The sequence below is a fragment of the Polypterus senegalus genome, chromosome 3, assembly GCF_016835505.1.
Source record: "Polypterus senegalus isolate Bchr_013 chromosome 3, ASM1683550v1, whole genome shotgun sequence".
Taxonomy (NCBI): Eukaryota; Metazoa; Chordata; class Cladistia; order Polypteriformes; family Polypteridae; genus Polypterus; species Polypterus senegalus.
The window spans coordinates 217,088,103-217,107,366 of NC_053156.1; the positions used below are offsets into that span (position 1 = coordinate 217,088,103).

General features: G+C 39.2%; 1 protein-coding gene across 3 annotated transcripts in view; it reads left to right on the top strand.

Moving 5' to 3' along the window:
* Positions 1–19,264, top strand: part of ncoa1 (nuclear receptor coactivator 1) — a 153,968-nt gene that overhangs the window by 104,888 nt on the left and 29,816 nt on the right. For all 3 annotated transcript variants that reach the window (XM_039748462.1, XM_039748464.1, XM_039748463.1), the window contains 3 exons: positions 6,157–6,304; positions 10,684–11,851; positions 14,976–15,150. In XM_039748462.1, coding sequence (XP_039604396.1) covers positions 6,157–6,304; positions 10,684–11,851; positions 14,976–15,150 — 1,491 coding nt within the window. The remainder of the gene's footprint in view (positions 1–6,156; positions 6,305–10,683; positions 11,852–14,975; positions 15,151–19,264) is intronic.

A 19,264-nucleotide genomic window follows, 5' to 3' on the forward strand; every position in this document is an offset into this window, starting at 1 on the left:
CACTGTGCTTTTTTCATGGTATATGAGGAGAGAGTTTCTGTGGTTAAAATTGTGGGTCTTGTAGTAACAGGTTCAATGCAGGAGCTGGTTGTTTAGAGATAATCACAATGTGAGGGGGGGAACAACATAGTCTTACTTCTCTACATGTAACTCTATACACTCTCCACCTCTGTCTACCCTGGTTTCACATAGGCCAGTTTTGCATCTAACACTTTAAATAGTTGTACCCCATACCCACCCTTATGTCCTGTTTGATAATGTATATCTGATTCAACAAGTAGCACAACATTTTCATAGTAATTTGAACCTCACTAAAACATCTAATATCCAGTTATTCATTATTAGGAATTACTTTCCTTTTCATTTCCAATCAGTCCAATAAAGCTATATCAGAGATTTTAAAAATGAAAAGGTAACTAGATGGTCTTTGCTATAGAACCTTCTGGCACCTTTAAATACAGCCTGTTAATAGTCTGACAAACAGGTTAGTAAATTTCCTTTTTTACTTTTAAATCTGTGTTTCAAAAGACTACTGTTTATATGCAGTAGTTATTACATTTTTTATTACTTTTTACTTTCCAATAAATCAGTAGAATTTAGGATATTGATTAAGTCTGTTGTTTTTTGTAGAAGGCACACACTTCCCTGAAGAATAGATTCTGTTAATTAATACCCAATTGCAAACATAAAAACACAGTCCAAAAACTGTCACCATAGACAAAACACTTGCACATTACCATAAAATATCTCTCAGCTATTTTTATAAACTTTGAATTTTAGTCCAACATAGAACAGTACTATTTAGGCTACACTTTTGTCTGTTGCTGAGTTCCTGGATATTCAGCTATGTCCATGTGGCTTAATTATAAGAATTGTGCCAAAAACTGTGAGGGAATATTCTGAAAGTAGTCTAATGTTAAAGCTTACAGCAAGCATCAGTGTGTGGTAACTTTTTTGTCATCTTATTCAAATATTATTTAGAGAAGTTATTTCGGTAAACAAATTAATTATAATAGACGTCTGCCACTTCCCACTATGTAATCAGAATATTTTGGCTTGTTCTTTTGTATGTTTACTTTTGAATTATACTTGTCTCACAGCTTAAAAGATATCATTATACAATGTTTGCATTAAGTAAGACATTTTCCTATTAATAGCTAAAATATAAATTGTATCATATATGCAAATTATGTTTATATTTAAATTTATTTAGAAAGAATCATACATGTCTACACAGGTATGGGCTAATTATTGACTATATTTGTTGCATATGAAAACGTAAAACTATGTGCACACTACGTTTTAGCACTTAATGCTGTTGTTTGAATTGAAAGAAATTTATCTTCAACACACTGTAGAATTTTGACCTTAATTGCATTGGGAAACTAACACGTGCTATTGAATCACAATAGCATCTTAGCCTTTAAAACCACAACTGCATATGCAATTGTAGTTTCCCTAACAAAATGATAATGAGCATTTAGGATCATCACACAACCCATATGTACGTCTGAAGTACTTGGATTATTATCTTACGTGTTAACTACATTATACATTTTTACATCCGTACATCATCATTTAACTTGTATTACTAGCCTAGTTAAGTATTATTTGGCCATAGTGGGTTCAATGGAGCAATAGCCCTCTACATGACAACAGTCTTTTAACAGTATACACTGAAATACATATCATCCCTAATTTATTATAATGATCTATTAAAACTTAATGCATTTTAGGATTGTGGTAGCCAGATGCTATTCCAGTAGTAACTAGGTTGAAATCAGGGATCAGTCCTGAACAGAGTGCCAGTTTATCACAGGGCACATTCATGTGCATACTTGCACTCGGTAATATTGGGCCAATTTAGAGTTGACAGTTAATTTTGCATATCATGAAGATTTTACTATGGTGGGCTGGCGCCCTGCCCGGGATTTGTTCCTGCCTTACACCCTGTGCTGGCTGGGAATGGCTCCAGCAGACCCCTGTGACCCTGTGTTAGGATATAGCGGGTTGGACAATGACTGACTGACTGAAGATTTTAGGAGGAAATTACCTGGAGAGAAACAGTTACAACATGAAAAGATCACCAAATAAGACATATGTAAATTTAAAATAGACAGTGGGTATTTTCCTTAATTTGTTTAAGATCTGCATTTTCAATACACATTCAGTGGAGTATTATGTACAACTTTTGATCAACAGGTTTTATCAAACAAGTTTTTTCTTCCTTTTTATTGTGAAATTGTGCTAATTCAAAGATGTAGTATGCTTTATTTAAAATGAAACCCCACAATAAAGACCATTTATGATGGTAGTAGATTTCATAAAAGAAATAACCAATTTCAAACCAGTTTACCCTATTTAAAGGTCATTCCCAGTTCTAAATGAACAAATAAATCTTCAAGTCTTAAAACTCAAGCTGAATGCAGATTCTTATAGTTCACAAAATTACTGATGAATTATTTACATTTACATATCACATTTTATTCAGTTTCATTCATTCACATGCACCATTTTTAGATGAGAAAGTAGTTTGAAAATTTCTTGTACTTGTTTTGGTCATATCAAATATTTAATAACATTGCATTAAATAGTTCTGAATCAACCCTTTATGGCATTTTATTGTGGAAAGTGTATAACAACAACAACATTTATTTATATAGCACATTTTCATACAAAAAAATGTAGCTCAAAGTGCTTTACAAAATGAAGAATAGAAAAATAGAAGACACAATAAAAAATAAAAATAAGTCAACATTAATTAGTACTATTTCCAACATCAGATTTGTGTGAAGTATGTTTATTACAGCTTAATTAAATACAAGACTGCTGTACATAATTACAGCTTAAAGAAATACCCCCAAGTTATATATTTTTTATATGTTACTTACCTCCAGTAGTTTATAAAAGTGACTGGGAAAATGTTTAATCTCTTACTGTCATGCAGAACAAGAGAAAGTAGTTTATGATAAAATGATTATCCAATGGCAACTGATGTGAAAAACGTTAATGAATTTTTTTTTTTTTTAATTCTCATATAACTTGTATTACATAGTTCAGTGGTCCCCAACCTTTTTGACACCAAGGACCACTTTACTAGAAGCACATTTTTCCAAGGACCGGTGGGGAGGCAGGGTTGAGGATTCGGGGTGGGTTCGTAGGGCAGTTTTATACACAATTTACATTACATTTCCATCCATCCGTCCATCCATCCATCCTCTTCCGCTTAGCTGAGATCGGGTCGAGAGGGCAGCAGCTTGAGCAGAGATACCCAGACTTACCTCTCCCCTGCCGCCACTTCTAGCTTTTCCAGGGGAATCCTGAGGCGTTCCCAGGCCATCCGAGAGACTTAGTCCCTCCAGTGTGTCCTGGGTCTTCCCGGGGGCCTCAGACTCAATGTCCTCCACCTCCCTTGGGATGTGGTTGAAGTTCTGCCAGAGTTGGGAGTTGAAGCTACTTCTGACAGGGGACTCTGCTAGACATTGCCAGGAGACCCTCACAAAACGTTTGGGCCTACCAGGCCTGACCGGCATCCTTCCCCACCATCGAAGCCTACTCACCACCGGGTGGTGGTCAGTTGACAGCTCCGCCCCTCTCTTCACCTGAGTGTCCACGACATGTGGCCGCAGGTCCGATGACACGACCATAAAGTCGATCATCAAACTGAGGCCTAGGGTGTCCTGGTTCCCAAGTGCACATATGAACACCCCTATGCTTGAACATGGTGTTCGTTATGGACAATCCATGACAAGCACAAAAGTCCAATAACAAAACACTGCTCGGGTTCAGATCGGTACATTACATTACATTTCTATTATTATTAAGTTATAATATCGTAATAGAGAGTATACAGCTTTCTGTAATGCAGAATCAGTGGGAGCCCTGAACTTGTGTTCCTGCAACCAGATGATCCCATTTGGGGACAATGGAAGACAGTGACACACAAAGTGTGTTGCTTATGTTCAGTCTACTCCAAAATCTCATTTTGGTTGCTGTCACTGCAGAAAGCACTGCCTTACAAAGATAGGTTGTTGGAAATGGAAGCAGACTTTTCAGTGCTTTTGTGGCAACCTCAGGATATTCCGCCTTGACTTCAATCCAAAACGTATGGAGATTTGAAGTTACATACTTTTAAGGCCACCATCATTTACAACCTCAAGCAGTTCATCCTCTTCAAGCACAGACAAAGTTGATTCACCTGGCTTATTCACAATTGGGTCACAGATCCATTTTTTCCCATTTCGGGGGTCTTTTGTGGTTGGGAATAATGCTCAAACTCTATTGAAAGCTGAGATAGGTGATCATACACCAGCTGGGAGAAAGAAGGCCCTGGCTTGGTATCTTTAACAACCTCTGCTAACGTTTGAAACATATCAAAAATCCCAATGTTCACTTGTCGGCCCCATAAATCAAGTTTGGCTTTGAATGCAGCCACTTTATCTGCCAACTTGAACAATGGGTATCTTCTGCCTCTGTCCCATGTGCTGCTGCTCCACCGCTGCCTCAGATTTTCCTCCTCAGGCTCCTCCAGCACTCCTCCAGCCTGGCTGGATACTGCGTCTGCAGAGTAGGTAAAGGTGGGGTGCCCAATAGTCTCTGTATGCCTGTTCATATTGTGAGGTTTCTGAACTCTTTTGGGATCCCCCCACCCAACGGGAACATCACGCTGAAGTGTGTCCTGAAGTGTGATTGCTTCGCAGTAGAGCTGTGAGCCTGCTGTTGCCCCGGCAACAGATAAACAGTCTTAAACAGACGTGGTGATCGCACTTCGGGATGCGCTTCGGCGTGTTGTCCCGTTGACGGAGGTCCCAAGAGAGTTTAGAAACCTCACATTTTCTTGAATGAGTGCCGCATTAATAGGAATGTGTCTTGAATGAGCATCACTGAACCACATAAAAACTGTCTTCAAATGCAGCAGTTCGCATATGTTTGCAATCGGAGATTTTTCTTCTTTTTTTGCGTATAACAAAGACATATGCATTGCATTTGTCATTCCATCAGATTGCACATCACAAACATTAACACTGTTATTGTTTTTTCGTGTCTGCCATTTCTATAGGAGGGTGACAATGAGTTAAATTCCAATGGATGTTTTTCAAAGGTTGACAAGCAATGAGCAAAAGGTATCACTGAAAACCACAGAAAACAAAAACAGCAAAAAAACAGTACAAGGAAATTTCGAAGAAAGAAAATTTTTTTCAATGTTTCTCTTTGGGGATCGTTGTGAACAACTGAGCTGCGACCACCGATCTAACTGTTCTGTGGATGATTCTTTCAAGCATTTTATTCTCTTCATTGTAACGAAAGTATCTGCTGAATGTACTTCGTAGTAACGAGATTTCTATAGACTCGTGTCATATGGGGAAACTGACGGGACCATAAAAATACTTTGTTGTAATACTCTCTCACCTCGGTCTCTCTCCTCTCTCTGTGGCACTGCAAAGCTCTGCCCGCCAAGCGTTCTGAAAAGTGTCCTCAGTGAAGGGGTCTGCCAATTTGCTATAGCCCTTCACTGAGTGAGTCTCCATTGCCGGCAGTTCTCTCGTGGCCTGGCTGTCAGACGGCTGCGACACACTAGTGGGCCGTGGTCCAGGAGTTTGAGACCCCTAACATAGTCCATATGTCTGCTAAGCATTTTTTGTTAAATATTATTGATACTTCCAGAAAACTTGGTGTACAAGATGAACCTGAAAGATGCATTTCCATACTAGTGTACATTTGAATTGAAAATCCGCCTCTCCCATCATTTATTGGTCAAGAGTCCTGTCAAAGTATTTGTTTTAAATATATTTGGTTGCATAATTTTTGGGAAGAAAAGGGAATTTTCCATATCTCAAAGTGCATGGGGTCTGAGTTGACAGAAAAACATGCCACAAAGTCCTCCATATTGTAGAATTGCAAAATGTATTTCACAAACCTGTGCATCTAAAGTAACCAAAATAAAAATCAAGCTTGTAATGTTTTAGTTAGGATGTTCTTTATGTGAAATGTATGTGTTGATTCATACATTATGAATTGCTATGGTGTATTTAGCTAAACTATTTAATATAGTTTGTGCAGATATTTTATTATATCCACTTTGGCTTTACTAAATCTTCATCATATTTTTGTTTTTTTTCTTGTATTTTAAATTTTCTTTTGTTAATTTTTTTGCAGTAATGACCCGTGGTACAGCCAGCAGTCCAATCTACAGGTTCTCACTGAGTGATGGCACTCTTTTAAGTGCTCAGACTCGGTGTAAATTATACTGCCCTTCCAAGCTAGATGCACAGCCTTTTATCATGGGCGTTCACACTATCCACAGGTATGGAAATGTCAATGTTAACAGGACTTGGTTTGCAATGAAGAATATTTTTTAAAGCAAAAAGAGGGCTGTTTATGATTAATTTCTGTTCCAGGTGCCCAGGTTTTCCTTTTCAAGAACAATATGTGCTGCTGTCTGCTTTACAAATTCTTTCTTCCTTCCTTCCTGCCTTCTTTTTTTCTTTCTTAGACTAGACTATCTTTACTGAAATGTAGTGGCTCTTCTAATTTTTTGAATCTATATACTCACTCATCAACAAAAGCACTATTTCCTGCTTAGTTAAAAAGCTGAAATTTTCCAAAATGGTGCAACTAGGGTATTAGGTATCCACTAAGAAAGGACATTTCAATACATCAATATTTACCCCAACTCCCCATGGAAAAGCTAAATACCCCAAAACCTCAAAAATGCCTTGATAGATTTGATTGAAGTTTGGTGATATTATAGATGAAAAAAAATTAGTTGGCATGTTTTTGGTTTTTTTGTTTGTTGATAAATGTTTTATTTATTTTACCTTTGGACATGGTGACTCCACCAACTGAACCGTTTAGCAATCTCTATGCTGCAAATGAGAAACATTGGTCTTAGATATTGGCACTTGAATTTGTAATAAAGGAACCACAGAAATTAAGTCATACTCATTAAACCTACTGCTCTGTGCTTCTCGCTCTTAACAGCAATACATCAGTGTAACACATACTGTAGGATACTGGCATCTGTATATATCCACGTCAAGCACTGCTTTACATATACAGAGGCAGTCACATCATAGGACTAACTACTTGCTAAATGATAAATTAATTGATAATTTTTACTTGTCTGATCCCAGACATCATCTTTTAAAAAATGTGAGTGTATTTTGTTTCTGTTTTCAGGAGCTTTTAGAAAAGCTGAGAAGAATTAGTAATAATGAACCTAGATCATCTAACACTTTTAGACATTTAAATACCAAAATTAAGACAATCATCTGTAAAAAAAAAAATTCTTCTTCAAAAGTGTACAGTGCAAACTTCTAATCCACTGCAGACAAACATTTATACAGCCATCTAAAATTCAACCACATAGTCTTGTATGAAGAGTGCTTGAAAGTTAAGCAAGAAGCACTTAGTTCCAGTAATATTATGTCTGCAACACAGATAACTATAATTACCTGTTTACACTAACGCATGCCTGCATACAGTAAGCTGTGAAACGTAAAATCAGATAACAGTAGTTATCATGCATTGTTTATCAAAAGACAAGGTTCCAATTAAAACTGTGTGTAACAATGGTTTTAAAAAATGATCAACAGTCAGGGTAAGAGAAGTCATCCTCTCCGGCAGTTATTCTTCTAAAGTTGCATTGCATTCACTTTATTCTAAATGTCACAGAAAATTCAAAATGTATATGAATGAAGTAGTACTTTATGTAACCATGACCAATCTGTGATTGAGCAGAACTATGAAAGCATGCCTGTAATGGTAATGGTTCATTATATTGATGTGGAATATACAATACGCTGAAAGCAAATACTTGCAGTGCTGCTTCTTCAAATGAGTATGGCTTTTATTTCCCTCAAGTATAATAATGCTACAGCTCAAGGAATGAGTCTGGCAGCAGCATGTATCAATATGTTGCTATGAGGTTGTGTTTACATTAACTTCTTAATCTTCTGATATTGTCATTTAATATTTTATCATGTACTTTAATTTTTACATAAACATGAAACCTCTGTTTTTTTAATTCAGCAGAACCCTAATTTGACATTTTCCCACATTTTAGTGATGACTGTTTTTTCAAAAGGAACATTAATTTTGCAAAAACTTTTGCAAAAACAAAACAAAATTAAAAATAGTGATGCAGATTTTATAAGTGTGCTGTATCTATAATTCAAGATTTTAAAAAGAAGAATTAATTATTAACTAATCAAGCACTTATCAATTTAATATTAATTCTTAAGTGTTTCCCTGCCCAATGATGGCTGCATTGTGCTGTGTGTAGCGAGAATACAGTATATAAAGTTGTCAAGAAATGGTGCATTTTTCATTATGCGGTAAATTGAAATTAATAATCAGTTATAATATCAAAGGCAATAATTGTCAGTTATTAAGTTAGTCATATTTGTGCACCCCTATTAAAATGTTCAGGTCATTGCATGCACCATGTCAATACTACATATAATAAGTTAAAGAAAAACATGATTCAGTGTATATTGCTTTTGATCTAAACCTTCCCAGACTTTGGTACAGTACAAGATTACACATTAAGGAGTTACATTCAAATCTGATTGAAGCTACCATTTTTATAGAATGTGCTACAGGGAGAAATTCCATTTATACCAACAATTCCTATTATTTCTACTAATTACCTGTTTCAACTAAATAGAATACAGTTTACTGTAAAATTGTATTTTGCGGTGGCCATAAACAAAAGCCAAGGTCGTCACTAAGAAAAGCAGAAATTGATCTGCGACAGGAATGTTTTATTCATGGCCAATTGTATCTGGCATATTCCAGAGTTGGGAGTTGCATGTATTTAAGCTGGAGTTGGAATATACTGCTTTACAAAGTGTCAGTGCAGACGGTTCATAAACTGAGGCTTATTATTTTAGAAAATAAGACATGTGAGAGATGAAAAAAATGCAAGATGTTTGAGATGAAAAGGAGAAGCAATATTTAAAGTCCACCACTGTTTTAGCATTATAAAACAGAAAGCACTGAGAACATAATCTGGATGCATCCAGTTTATTTAACTGGAATTTAAGTTTCTTGAAATACCAAGAAGATGTCTAAAAATATTTCTAAAGCTTATTTGTGCTTAACGGTTTGTGTTCAACAGGGAGCATTATCTCCATAAATGCTGGGAATCATGCTGTGGAAAAGTGGTTTCACTTGCAAGTGTAACCAAAAAAAAAAATGATGACACAAAGAATAATTTTATACATAGCTTGTATTAAAGCATTTGTAAAGTCTGGAGGCTGGAAGGTTACAGAACATTCTCTGCCTTTTTTAGGCAGCAAAAAATAAAGCTGCTTAAGAAAGAAAAATACAAAACCCTATTCAATGTATACATTAAGAACATTCACATTATAAGGTATACCTACTTGTTAGTTTAAATAGCCTGCTGTTTCAAACAGCCTTTAATATATCGGGTGGTCCAGGTCTAATTATGCCATTTTCATTACGCTATAACTTACTAAGTTTATTACATAGAAAATGACCTGAAAAATCCCGGACCATCGAGAAGTGTATGAACTGACGACATGAAGAATCGTCTCCGCGCCGAACTGTAATCGTCCCCGCATAAATCAAAGTCATCCAGACGATCTGGATCTGCATAATTACATCTGGACCACCCTGTAGATTCCTCTAAATATTTAAAGCATACATACATGCTAAAAATATTTGATTGTTTTTCAACCAATACTTTAGGTTGGTTATGACAACTTACAGTTGACTTACTTAACATCATTCAGAAACCGCTTTATTGGATGCGAAAGGTAAGAGTAGAAAGTCCAGGCTCATTTTAGCTAACAGAAAGGCCACACCTATTAAAATGGTAAGTTTGCAGCATGAGTATATGGTCAATAGATCTGCACAAACTGCTCAATGCTTTTTGGTGAGCATGGACCAAAATGCTAAGAAAATGTTTCAAACACCTTGTTGATTCGGGAGTCAGAAGGGTAGCCTACCAGGTATTAAACAGGTATATTAAATATATTGTTGGCACTGAGTGATATACTGTAGTTTTTTACCTTTTGAAATGCTCATGTTGGAAAGGCTTTTTTGGGTGGTAATTTAATGCAAAGTGTTGATAACAGTTGTGGAATGAAATAATTTTTATGGAGTCTTACAGTGGTCTGCTACTGTTGTTCTTCACTATTAATTCCACTATCCTTTCTTCACTCTGAGATCCTGTTCCAAGGTTATTAGGTAAAACTGTATCATAGTAACTTCAACACTAAATTTCACTAAAGGAACCGAAAGAGAGCAAAAGAATTGGGAAAAGTTAGAACTTAGAAATCTTGATAATCATCACAATTACAGTCAGAAGTAAACAGAGTGAACACTCACAAAGGCATCTCTAACTAGAATATGCTTTTGTGAAGTAATGAGAATTCAGTCTTCCTTTAAAACTTAAGACTGATGGTGCACGTCTTACATTGTTAGGTATATAATTTCAGTATTGTGGAGGACTCTTTTTAGCTAATGACAAGTAGTCATATTTACTTCAGAAATTATTTGTGGTAGAATCTGAAAATGCATTTAAATTACTACCTACATTTAGAACTTTTTGACTTTTCCTGTTTCATGGTATCAACTAAAATACATCAGGAGTTTGTGTGTTGTTGACTATGCAAAATAATCTTCTCATTTTTAATGTTTTTACTTTGATTACAGGGAACACAGCACTCTTAATACTCAGGAAAACACTAATATGTGCCTCCCACCTATGCATGAGAAAAGTTCCCAAGCTCAAAACCAGCCTTCTCCAACCCATACTACTCATTCCAATGCCAGTTATGTACAGCCAGGAAGTGAAACCAGCCATATACCAGACTCAAGCATGCACACCAGCAATTGTAACAACAATGGAATCAATGGTGGATCAGGTACCTCCACCAATCCTTCAGGAAACTACGTCTCTCCAGTGACAAATCGGGTTGTTAACCAACCAATGAACAGTCCTTCTCCTCTGGGAAGTCCTTTAGCAGCAACCTCATCTCCTTTCATGTCACCTCGACCACCCCGTGGAAGTCCTGGACTTGTACCTGGAAACCCTTTTTCTCCCTATACATCTAACATGCACTCTCCTGTGAGTGCTGTGTGTAGCCCTAGTGCTGGCAGTGGAGGAAATACCATCACTAGGCAGCATTCAGGCCAACTTGGGCCTTTAGGAGAAGTAACCGGCTCACCTCTCAGTTTATCACTACATTCAACAACTCCGCAAAGGCAAAACCAGACATCAGTGGGTACCCCAGTTCACAGTTCCCCTGGGCAGATTACCCTTACACTGAATAAATTAACAGAAGTCCCATCAACATCTTTGTCAGAATTAGAGTGTTCTGTGGATGGAAGGAGTAAAACTCCCCAACCTTTCAGTAGCTCTAAGTTTTCACATCTGCCAGAGAACAGTGACAGAGGCCAAGAAACAGATTCACAAAAAGGACTAGAGATGCAGAGTGCTGCTAGCAAATCCTCTCCTGCCCATTGTCCAGCCTCACACAGTTCCCTTACAGAACGTCATAAAATACTGCATCGTTTGCTGCAAGAAAGCAGCCCTACAGAGTCAGTAAATCAACTGCATTCTGTAGAAGATGAAGCCAACAGTAAGGATTCAGGAGTGCCAATAAAGCAGGAATTGGCAAACTGTCACCATAACAGCAAAGAAGGGCATGACCATCAGCTACTACGATACCTTCTTGATAAAGATGATGATGATGATGATGAATTGGACAGCTTGACTTCTTCAGAACTATCCAGCAGAATTGCACCTCCATCCCGTATTGATTCAACCTCTCCAAGTAAGATGGTCAAGGAAGAAATAAAAAGGGAACCTAGTCATCAGGTAATAACTAAAACATGCTAAATCTTGTATCAGTATGCATTTATGATAACTATCTGTCTTGTCTATTTTCTTGTGGTATTTTTGTTGAGCAAACCTAAAGTAATATAGTTTGCAAACATCAGATCACCTGTCAAGGCTAAAATGGAGTTTCTAACATACAATTTATGAGTTGCACAGCCTTTTTCTTATGTTTCAAAGAAACTGAAACACTGGGACTAAACTTGTCACTTATAGTCCTGTTAAAGTCATTCCATTTGAAAATAATGTAGCATACTATTTGCAGTTCATTATACAGGGTTAAATCAAAAAGTATCTAAACAACATTATCACAAAGCAAGAAGCAACCTTGGTTTGGGTGTTGGATTATAGCCGGTCAGTTTCCTTTTGCCAGTACACTTTTAAGATACATTTTAAGATATTTCTGGAAAACTAGGGGTAAAACATAGAGAAAGAAATGCAAACTACCAGTATTTGACCCGAGTCTGCTGTAACTCGGATAACAACTGTGCCACTCCATTTTAAATTAATTAACATTTATTTATTCAGCGTGTCAAGCTTGTTAAAGGAACACTCTATGGGCATTGTTTTTATTAAAAAATATATACTTTTTTTTTTTTTTTTTTACAATACTAAGGAAGCATTATCTTTTTGGCATAAAGTCATGCACAGAAAAAGTTAAGTGTACATCCTTCCATCCATTTTCTATACCTGTTTATCCAGAGTGGAGTTGTAGGGAACCTGGAACCTGTTTCAGTAAACAATTGATTCAAGGCAGGAACAAATCCTGGAATGGACACCATTCCATCGCAGGGTTGACTTGAATGCACATTGTTAGTTTCACTGCATCTTGTTTACTGTGTGCCTATTTTATTGTTGTGTTCACTTTTCTTAAGCATAAATTCCACATACATTACTTTGATTTTTGTTTGATTGGACTGATATCTGGGGAATTTGAAAGTCAAGTCAGCACCTTGAACTCTTTGTCCTGTTCCTCAAACCACTCCTGAACAATTTTTGTATGGAAGAGCATGGTAGAACACATTATCCAACTGAAAGGGGCCACTGCCATAAAGAAATACCCTTGCCATGAATGTGTGTGTATGATCTGCAACAATTTGTAGGTAGGCGGTACGTGTCAAACATCCACATGAATGTTAGGAGCCAACATTTCCCAGCGGAGGATTGCCTTGGCCAGTTTGCCTTCTTCCCATAGTGCCTAAAAGAAAATGTGATTCAGTAGACCAGGTCACCACCTACCATTTCTCCATGGTTCACTTCTGACTCAGATATGCCCATTATAGGTACTTTTAGGGGGAATGGTCAGGAGTCGGCATGGGCACTCTGACTGGTCTGCGGTTATGCAGCAGACTGGATCCACAATGTGTTCTGATGCCTCTCATGGGCAGCATTAAGTTTTTTTTTACAGTTTGTGCTACAGTAACATTTTTGTAAGATCAGACCAGGCAGGATAGCCTTCTCTCCTCGCGTGCATTAATAAGCATTCATGACATTGAATGACATTCATGACTCTGTTGCTGTTTCACCGGTTCTCCTTCATTTTGGTAAGTCCTAACCATAAAGAGAAAATCCTATAACACTTTCAGTGTTTGGAGATGCTCTGACCCAGTCATCTAGCCATCACAGTTTGACCCTTGTCACTCAGATCTTTACACTTGACTATTTTACCTGCTTCCATACATTACCTTCAAAAACTGTTCTTTTGCTGTATAATATGTCTTAACCCGACAGTTGTCATTATAATGAGCTAGACAATGGTATTCACTTCACCTCTCGGTGGTGTGGCTGATTAGTGTATATAGGTATGTTTTGATTGAGTATATATTTATATTTCACAATATTAAACATTTTTGTATGTTATTCTTAATCTGAGAAAGCTTATTATTTCACTGGTCTCCTGTATTGCACCACATTGGGCCTCCATGTCCTTTACTGTTTTGGTTAGTCTTTCAAGGAAAGAAAAATCTTTGTAGCGAAACCACATTTATAATGTAGTTTCTTTGTCTGTGCTCATCTTACAAAGTGTCTGACATGACGAACTGAGCTTGGTGAAAAATGTGTGGGAAAAATTTGCATTCTCTCACATCTAACAATATTAAAAAATCCATGCTATGTTCCCTTTCTGCCTTCCTTTTCAACAAGTAAAAATATTTCAACTCCACAAATCAGTTATTGTTATCTTGAAAAAAAGAAAGCTCCCCACATACTGTAGATAATTTCTTATGTAAAAGTCCTATATAATTAGTAATATTTGAACTATTTGTGATTTAAATGTTTTTTGAAAGACCCAATTATATATATACAGTACAGGCCAAAAGTTTGGACACACTTCCTCATTCAATGTGTTTTCTTTATTTTCATGACCATTTACAGCACTCCATCACTCTCCTTCTTGGGGTCATTGTCCTGTTGAAAAATAAATGATCGCCCAACTAGCCTGACTTCTGCACAACACAACTGCTGGTCCCAACCCCATTGATAAAGCAAGAAATTCCACTAAATAACCCTGATAAGGCACACCTGTGAAGTGAAAACCATTGCAGGTGACTACCTGTTGAAGCTCATTGAGAGAATGCCAAGAGTGTGCAAAGCAGTAATCAGAGCAAAGGGTGGCTATTTTGAAGAAACTAGAATATAAAACATGTTTTCAGTTATTTCACCTTTTTTTGTTAAGTACATAACTCCACATGTGTTCATTCATAGTTTTGATGCCTTCAGTCATGAAAATAAAGAAAACACATTGAATGAGGAGGTGTGTCCAAACTTTTGGCCTGTACTATATATATATATATATATATATATATATATATATATATATATAATGTATATATATATATATATATATATATATATATATAATGTATATTATGTTGCCTACATTTTCAATTTATGTTTACACTTTTTCTTACTGTATTAAAACTTCCAGATCAAAGTTTATGTAAATACCAGGTTTCTATTTTTTGTGCGTTTGTCTAAAATATCAAATCTAAATGTAAATAATATGCATTAATACTACAGTAGACTGATTTTTTTGATTATCCTACATACAGACATAGAATCCTGTTAATAGAACAAAATGTGTAACAATGTTCTGTTTATTATTTAGCATGCAGGTCAAATGGATGCATTGAATTCCTTTCTGCCAGCTTTGGATGGTACAAGGACATCATTACCAAGAAGACAGTCTACATCTCAGTCAGCTGACAGAGACATTCCTGAAGGTGTCAGTATAAAGCAAGAGTCACAGATGAACAGTGTGAACAATCAAAGCAATGCTAACAGTGAGTATTTCACACTAAAAGATTTCTCTAGATTGCATAACTTTACAACTTGTGCATTACAGAAATAACTTGCCTCTTTCTATAAAATGTTTACAGGCCATTATTAAGGGTGACCAGACTGCATATATTCATGTCAAGCATAAAGTCTACTCTGTAGTCTGGGAACCCAAGAGCAACTACAGTAGAAAAAAAAAAAAAAACGTCTACTAACTGCCCCAGAACAGTCTGGAGGAACAAACATTACAATAGAACAAAAAACACTCCATCACCTTAACACTAGAATCCCTGAAGCCTACGAAAAAAGTCATAATGCAGGGCCACCTTAAATTCTTTCGCACTTCTTCATCAGTGTCTTTGTTTTGCAAATGTGTCGATCAGCACAGTCAGCAAGAAGTCTGCTATCCCATCCCCCACCAACACAACTGAAGTTCTCCCAGCTCAGGTCTGTATATCTCGGATTGAGGTGCCTAAAATTGTATAGGGTAAATAATATATTATTATTTGAAATACATACATTTCATGTGTGTTCCATGTCCATGTGTGTAAATGCAGGGTATTATTTACCCTACCTCACTCCGAGATAAACAGACTTGAGCTGGAAGAACTTTAGCTGCATTGGTGGGGGAAGGGATAGCAGGCTGCTTGCTGTTTGTGCTGATTGACACATTTGCAAAAAAAGAGGCTAATGAAGAGGTGCGAAGGAATTTAAGGTGGCCCGGCATTCCGACTTTTTTCGTAGGCTCCAGGGATTCTAGTGTTAAAGTATGATCACTTAAGTTTCCCAGATAAATGTAACCAGTTTAGCACTCACCTTGAAGAACCAAATATGGAGGACTCCTCTTTCTCTTTTGTTGTCTACTCTTGTCTACTCCTTCTCTCTAATTCAAGTGATGAAATGGGATTTATCTTTACAAAATAAAATACTACTTTATCCACAGGCCTATCCATCCATCCTCTTCTGCTTATCCGAGATCAGGTTGAGGGTGCAGCAGCTTGAGCAGAGATGCCCAGACTTCCCTCTCCCTGGCCACTTCTACTAGCTCTTCTGGGGGAATTTCGAGGCGTTCCCAGGCCAGCCGAGAGACACAGTCCCTCCAGCGTATCCTGGGTCGTCTTCGGGGCCTCCTCCTGGTTAGATGAGGGAGGCGTCCAGGAGGCATCCTGATCAGATACCTGAGCCACCTCATCTGACTCCTCTCGATGCGGAGGAGCAGTGGCTCTACTCTGAGCTCCTCCCGGATGACAGAGCTTCTCCCCCTATCTTTAAGGGAAAGCCCAGACACCCCTGCAGAGGAAACTCATTTCAGCCGACTGCATTCGCGATGTCGTTCTTTCTGTCACTACCCATAGCTCATGACCATAGGTGAGGGTAGGAACATAGATCGACTGGTAAATTCAGTGCTTTGCTTTTCGGCTTAGCTCCTTTTTCACCACAACAGACCGATGCAGAGCCTGCATCACTGCGGACGCCACACCAATCCGTCTGTCGATCTCCCGCTCTATTCTTCTCTAACTTGTGAACAAGACCCCTAGATACTTGAACTCCTCCACTTGGGGCAGGATCTCGCTCCCAATCCTGAGAGGGCACTCCACCCTTTTCCGGCTGAGAACCATGGTCTCGGATTTGGAGGTGCTGATTCCCATCCCAGCTGCTTCACACTCGGCTGCGAACCGATCCAGAGAGAGCTGAAGATCATGGCCTGATGAAGCAAACAGGACAACAGCATCTGCAAAAAGCAGTGACCCAATCCTGAGCCCACCAAACCGGACCCCCTCAATGCCCTGGCTGCGCCTAGAAATTCTGTCCATAAAAGTTATGAACAGAATTGGTGACAAAGGGCAGCCCTGGTAGAGTCCAACTCTCATTGGAAACTGGTTCAACTTACTGTCGGCAATGCGGACCAAGCTCTGATGCCGGTTGTACAGGGACCGAACAGCCCTTGTCAGGGGTATGATACCCCATACTCCCGGATCACCCCATACAGGATTCCCCGAGGGACACAGTCGAATGCCTTTTCCAAGTCCACAAAACACATGTAGACTGGTTGGGCAAACTCATATGCACCCTCCAGGACTCTGCCAAGAGTGTAGAGCTGGTCCACTGTTCCGCGATTAAGATGAAAACCACACTGTTCCTCCTGAATCCAACGTTCAACTATCTGACACACCCTTCTCTCCAGGACTCCTGAATAGACTTTTCCAAGGAGGCTGAGGAGTGTTAGCCCTCAGTAGTTGGAATACACCCTCCGGTCCCCCTTCTTAAAGAGGGGGACCACCACCATCTGCCAATCCAGAGGCACTGTCCCCAATGTCTATGCAATGTTGCAGAGGCCTGTCAACCAAGACAGGCCTACAACATCCAGAGCCTTGAGGAACTCTGGGCGTATTTCATCCACCCCCAGGGCCCTGCCACCAAGGAGTTTTGTGACCACCTCAGTGACCTCAGTCCCAGATATGGGAGAGCTCACCTCTGAGTCCTCAGGCTCTGCTTCCTCATTGGAAGACATGTTAGTGGGATAGAGGAAGTCTTCAAAGTACTACCTCCACTAACCCACAACGTCCCGAGTTTAGGTCAGCAGCACACCATCCCTACCATATACAGTGTTGACACTGCACTGCTTCCCCCTAATGAGACACTGGATGGTGGACCAGAATCTCCTCTAAGCCATCCGGAAGTCGTTCTCCATGGCCTCCCCAAACTCCTCCCACGCCCGAGTTTTTGCCTCAGCCACCACCAAAGCCGCATTCCGCTTGGCCTGCGGCACCAGTTAGCCGCCTCTGGAGTCCCATAGGACAAAAGGGTCCTGTATGACTCCTTCTTCAGCTTGACGGCATTCCCTCACCGCCGGTGTCCACCAACGGGTTCGGGGATTGCCGCCACGACAGGCACCAACCACCTTACGGCCATAGCTCCGATCAGCAATAGAGGCACGGAACATGGTCTATTCAGACTCAAATGTTCCGCACCTCCCTTGGGACGTGGTCGAAGTTCTGCCGGAGATGGGAGTTGAAGCTACTTCTGACAGGGCACTCTGCCAGATGTTCACAGCACACCCTCACATTTGGGCCTACCAGCATCCTCCCCCACCATCGAAGCCAACTCACCACCAGGTAGTTATCAGTTAATAGCTCCATCCTTCTCTTCGCCCGAGTGTCCAGGACATGTGGCTACAAGTCCAAATGACATGACCATGAAGTCGATCATCGAACTGAGGCCTGGGGTGTCCTGGTGCCAGGTGCACATATGGACACCCCTATGCCTGAGCATGGTGTTTATTATGGACAATCCGTGGCGAGCACAGAAGTCCAATAACAAAACACTACTCGGGTTCAGATTGGGGAATTGAGGGTGGGGGCATTCCTCCCATTCACGCCCTTCCAAGTCTCACTGTCATTGGCCACGTCAGCACTGAAATCTCCCAGCAGGTGTGCCCTCTAGCACCCCCTCCAGGGACTCCAAAAAGGGGGGGTACTCCAGACTGCTGTTCGGCACTTCCATGCAAACAACAGTTAGGACCCGTCCTCCCACTCGAACGTGGAGGGAGGCTACCCTCTCGTCTACCGGGGTGAACCCCAATGAACAAGCTCCAACCTCGCGCACTAGCTCAGGCTCCTTCCCCTTCAGAGAGGTGACATTCCACGTCCCACAGGCCCAGAGACAGTTATTCAGCTTTACCTCTCACTGATCAACTAGTCTCTTAGTTTACCACAACTCATAATACTTCACTTCCTGTGAAGTAATTCCCTCAAGTTTTACAACATTAACTTAAAAAATGTAAAAAAATATCTTGCCTTTGACAATGACTGACCTGTTGCCTGTTGTCTTTTGTGTGTTTAATGGCCTTTAAGCATCTAGAATTTAAACACCTCAAGAACTTGATACCTCACCTGCTGGATCTACAACAGTTTGTCTGCAAATCCACCAGGTCGGTTTTTAACCCTCCACTGTGCACTCAAGCATTTGGAGAAGTCTAATTCCTATGCCCACATACGTTTACTTAATTTCAGTTCAGTATTCAATATCATTAGTAAATCTTAAGTACACTTGTTCCCTCTTCTGTGAGACACCAGATATACTAACTGAGAAGCTACCAAAGTTATACTGTAAATATTT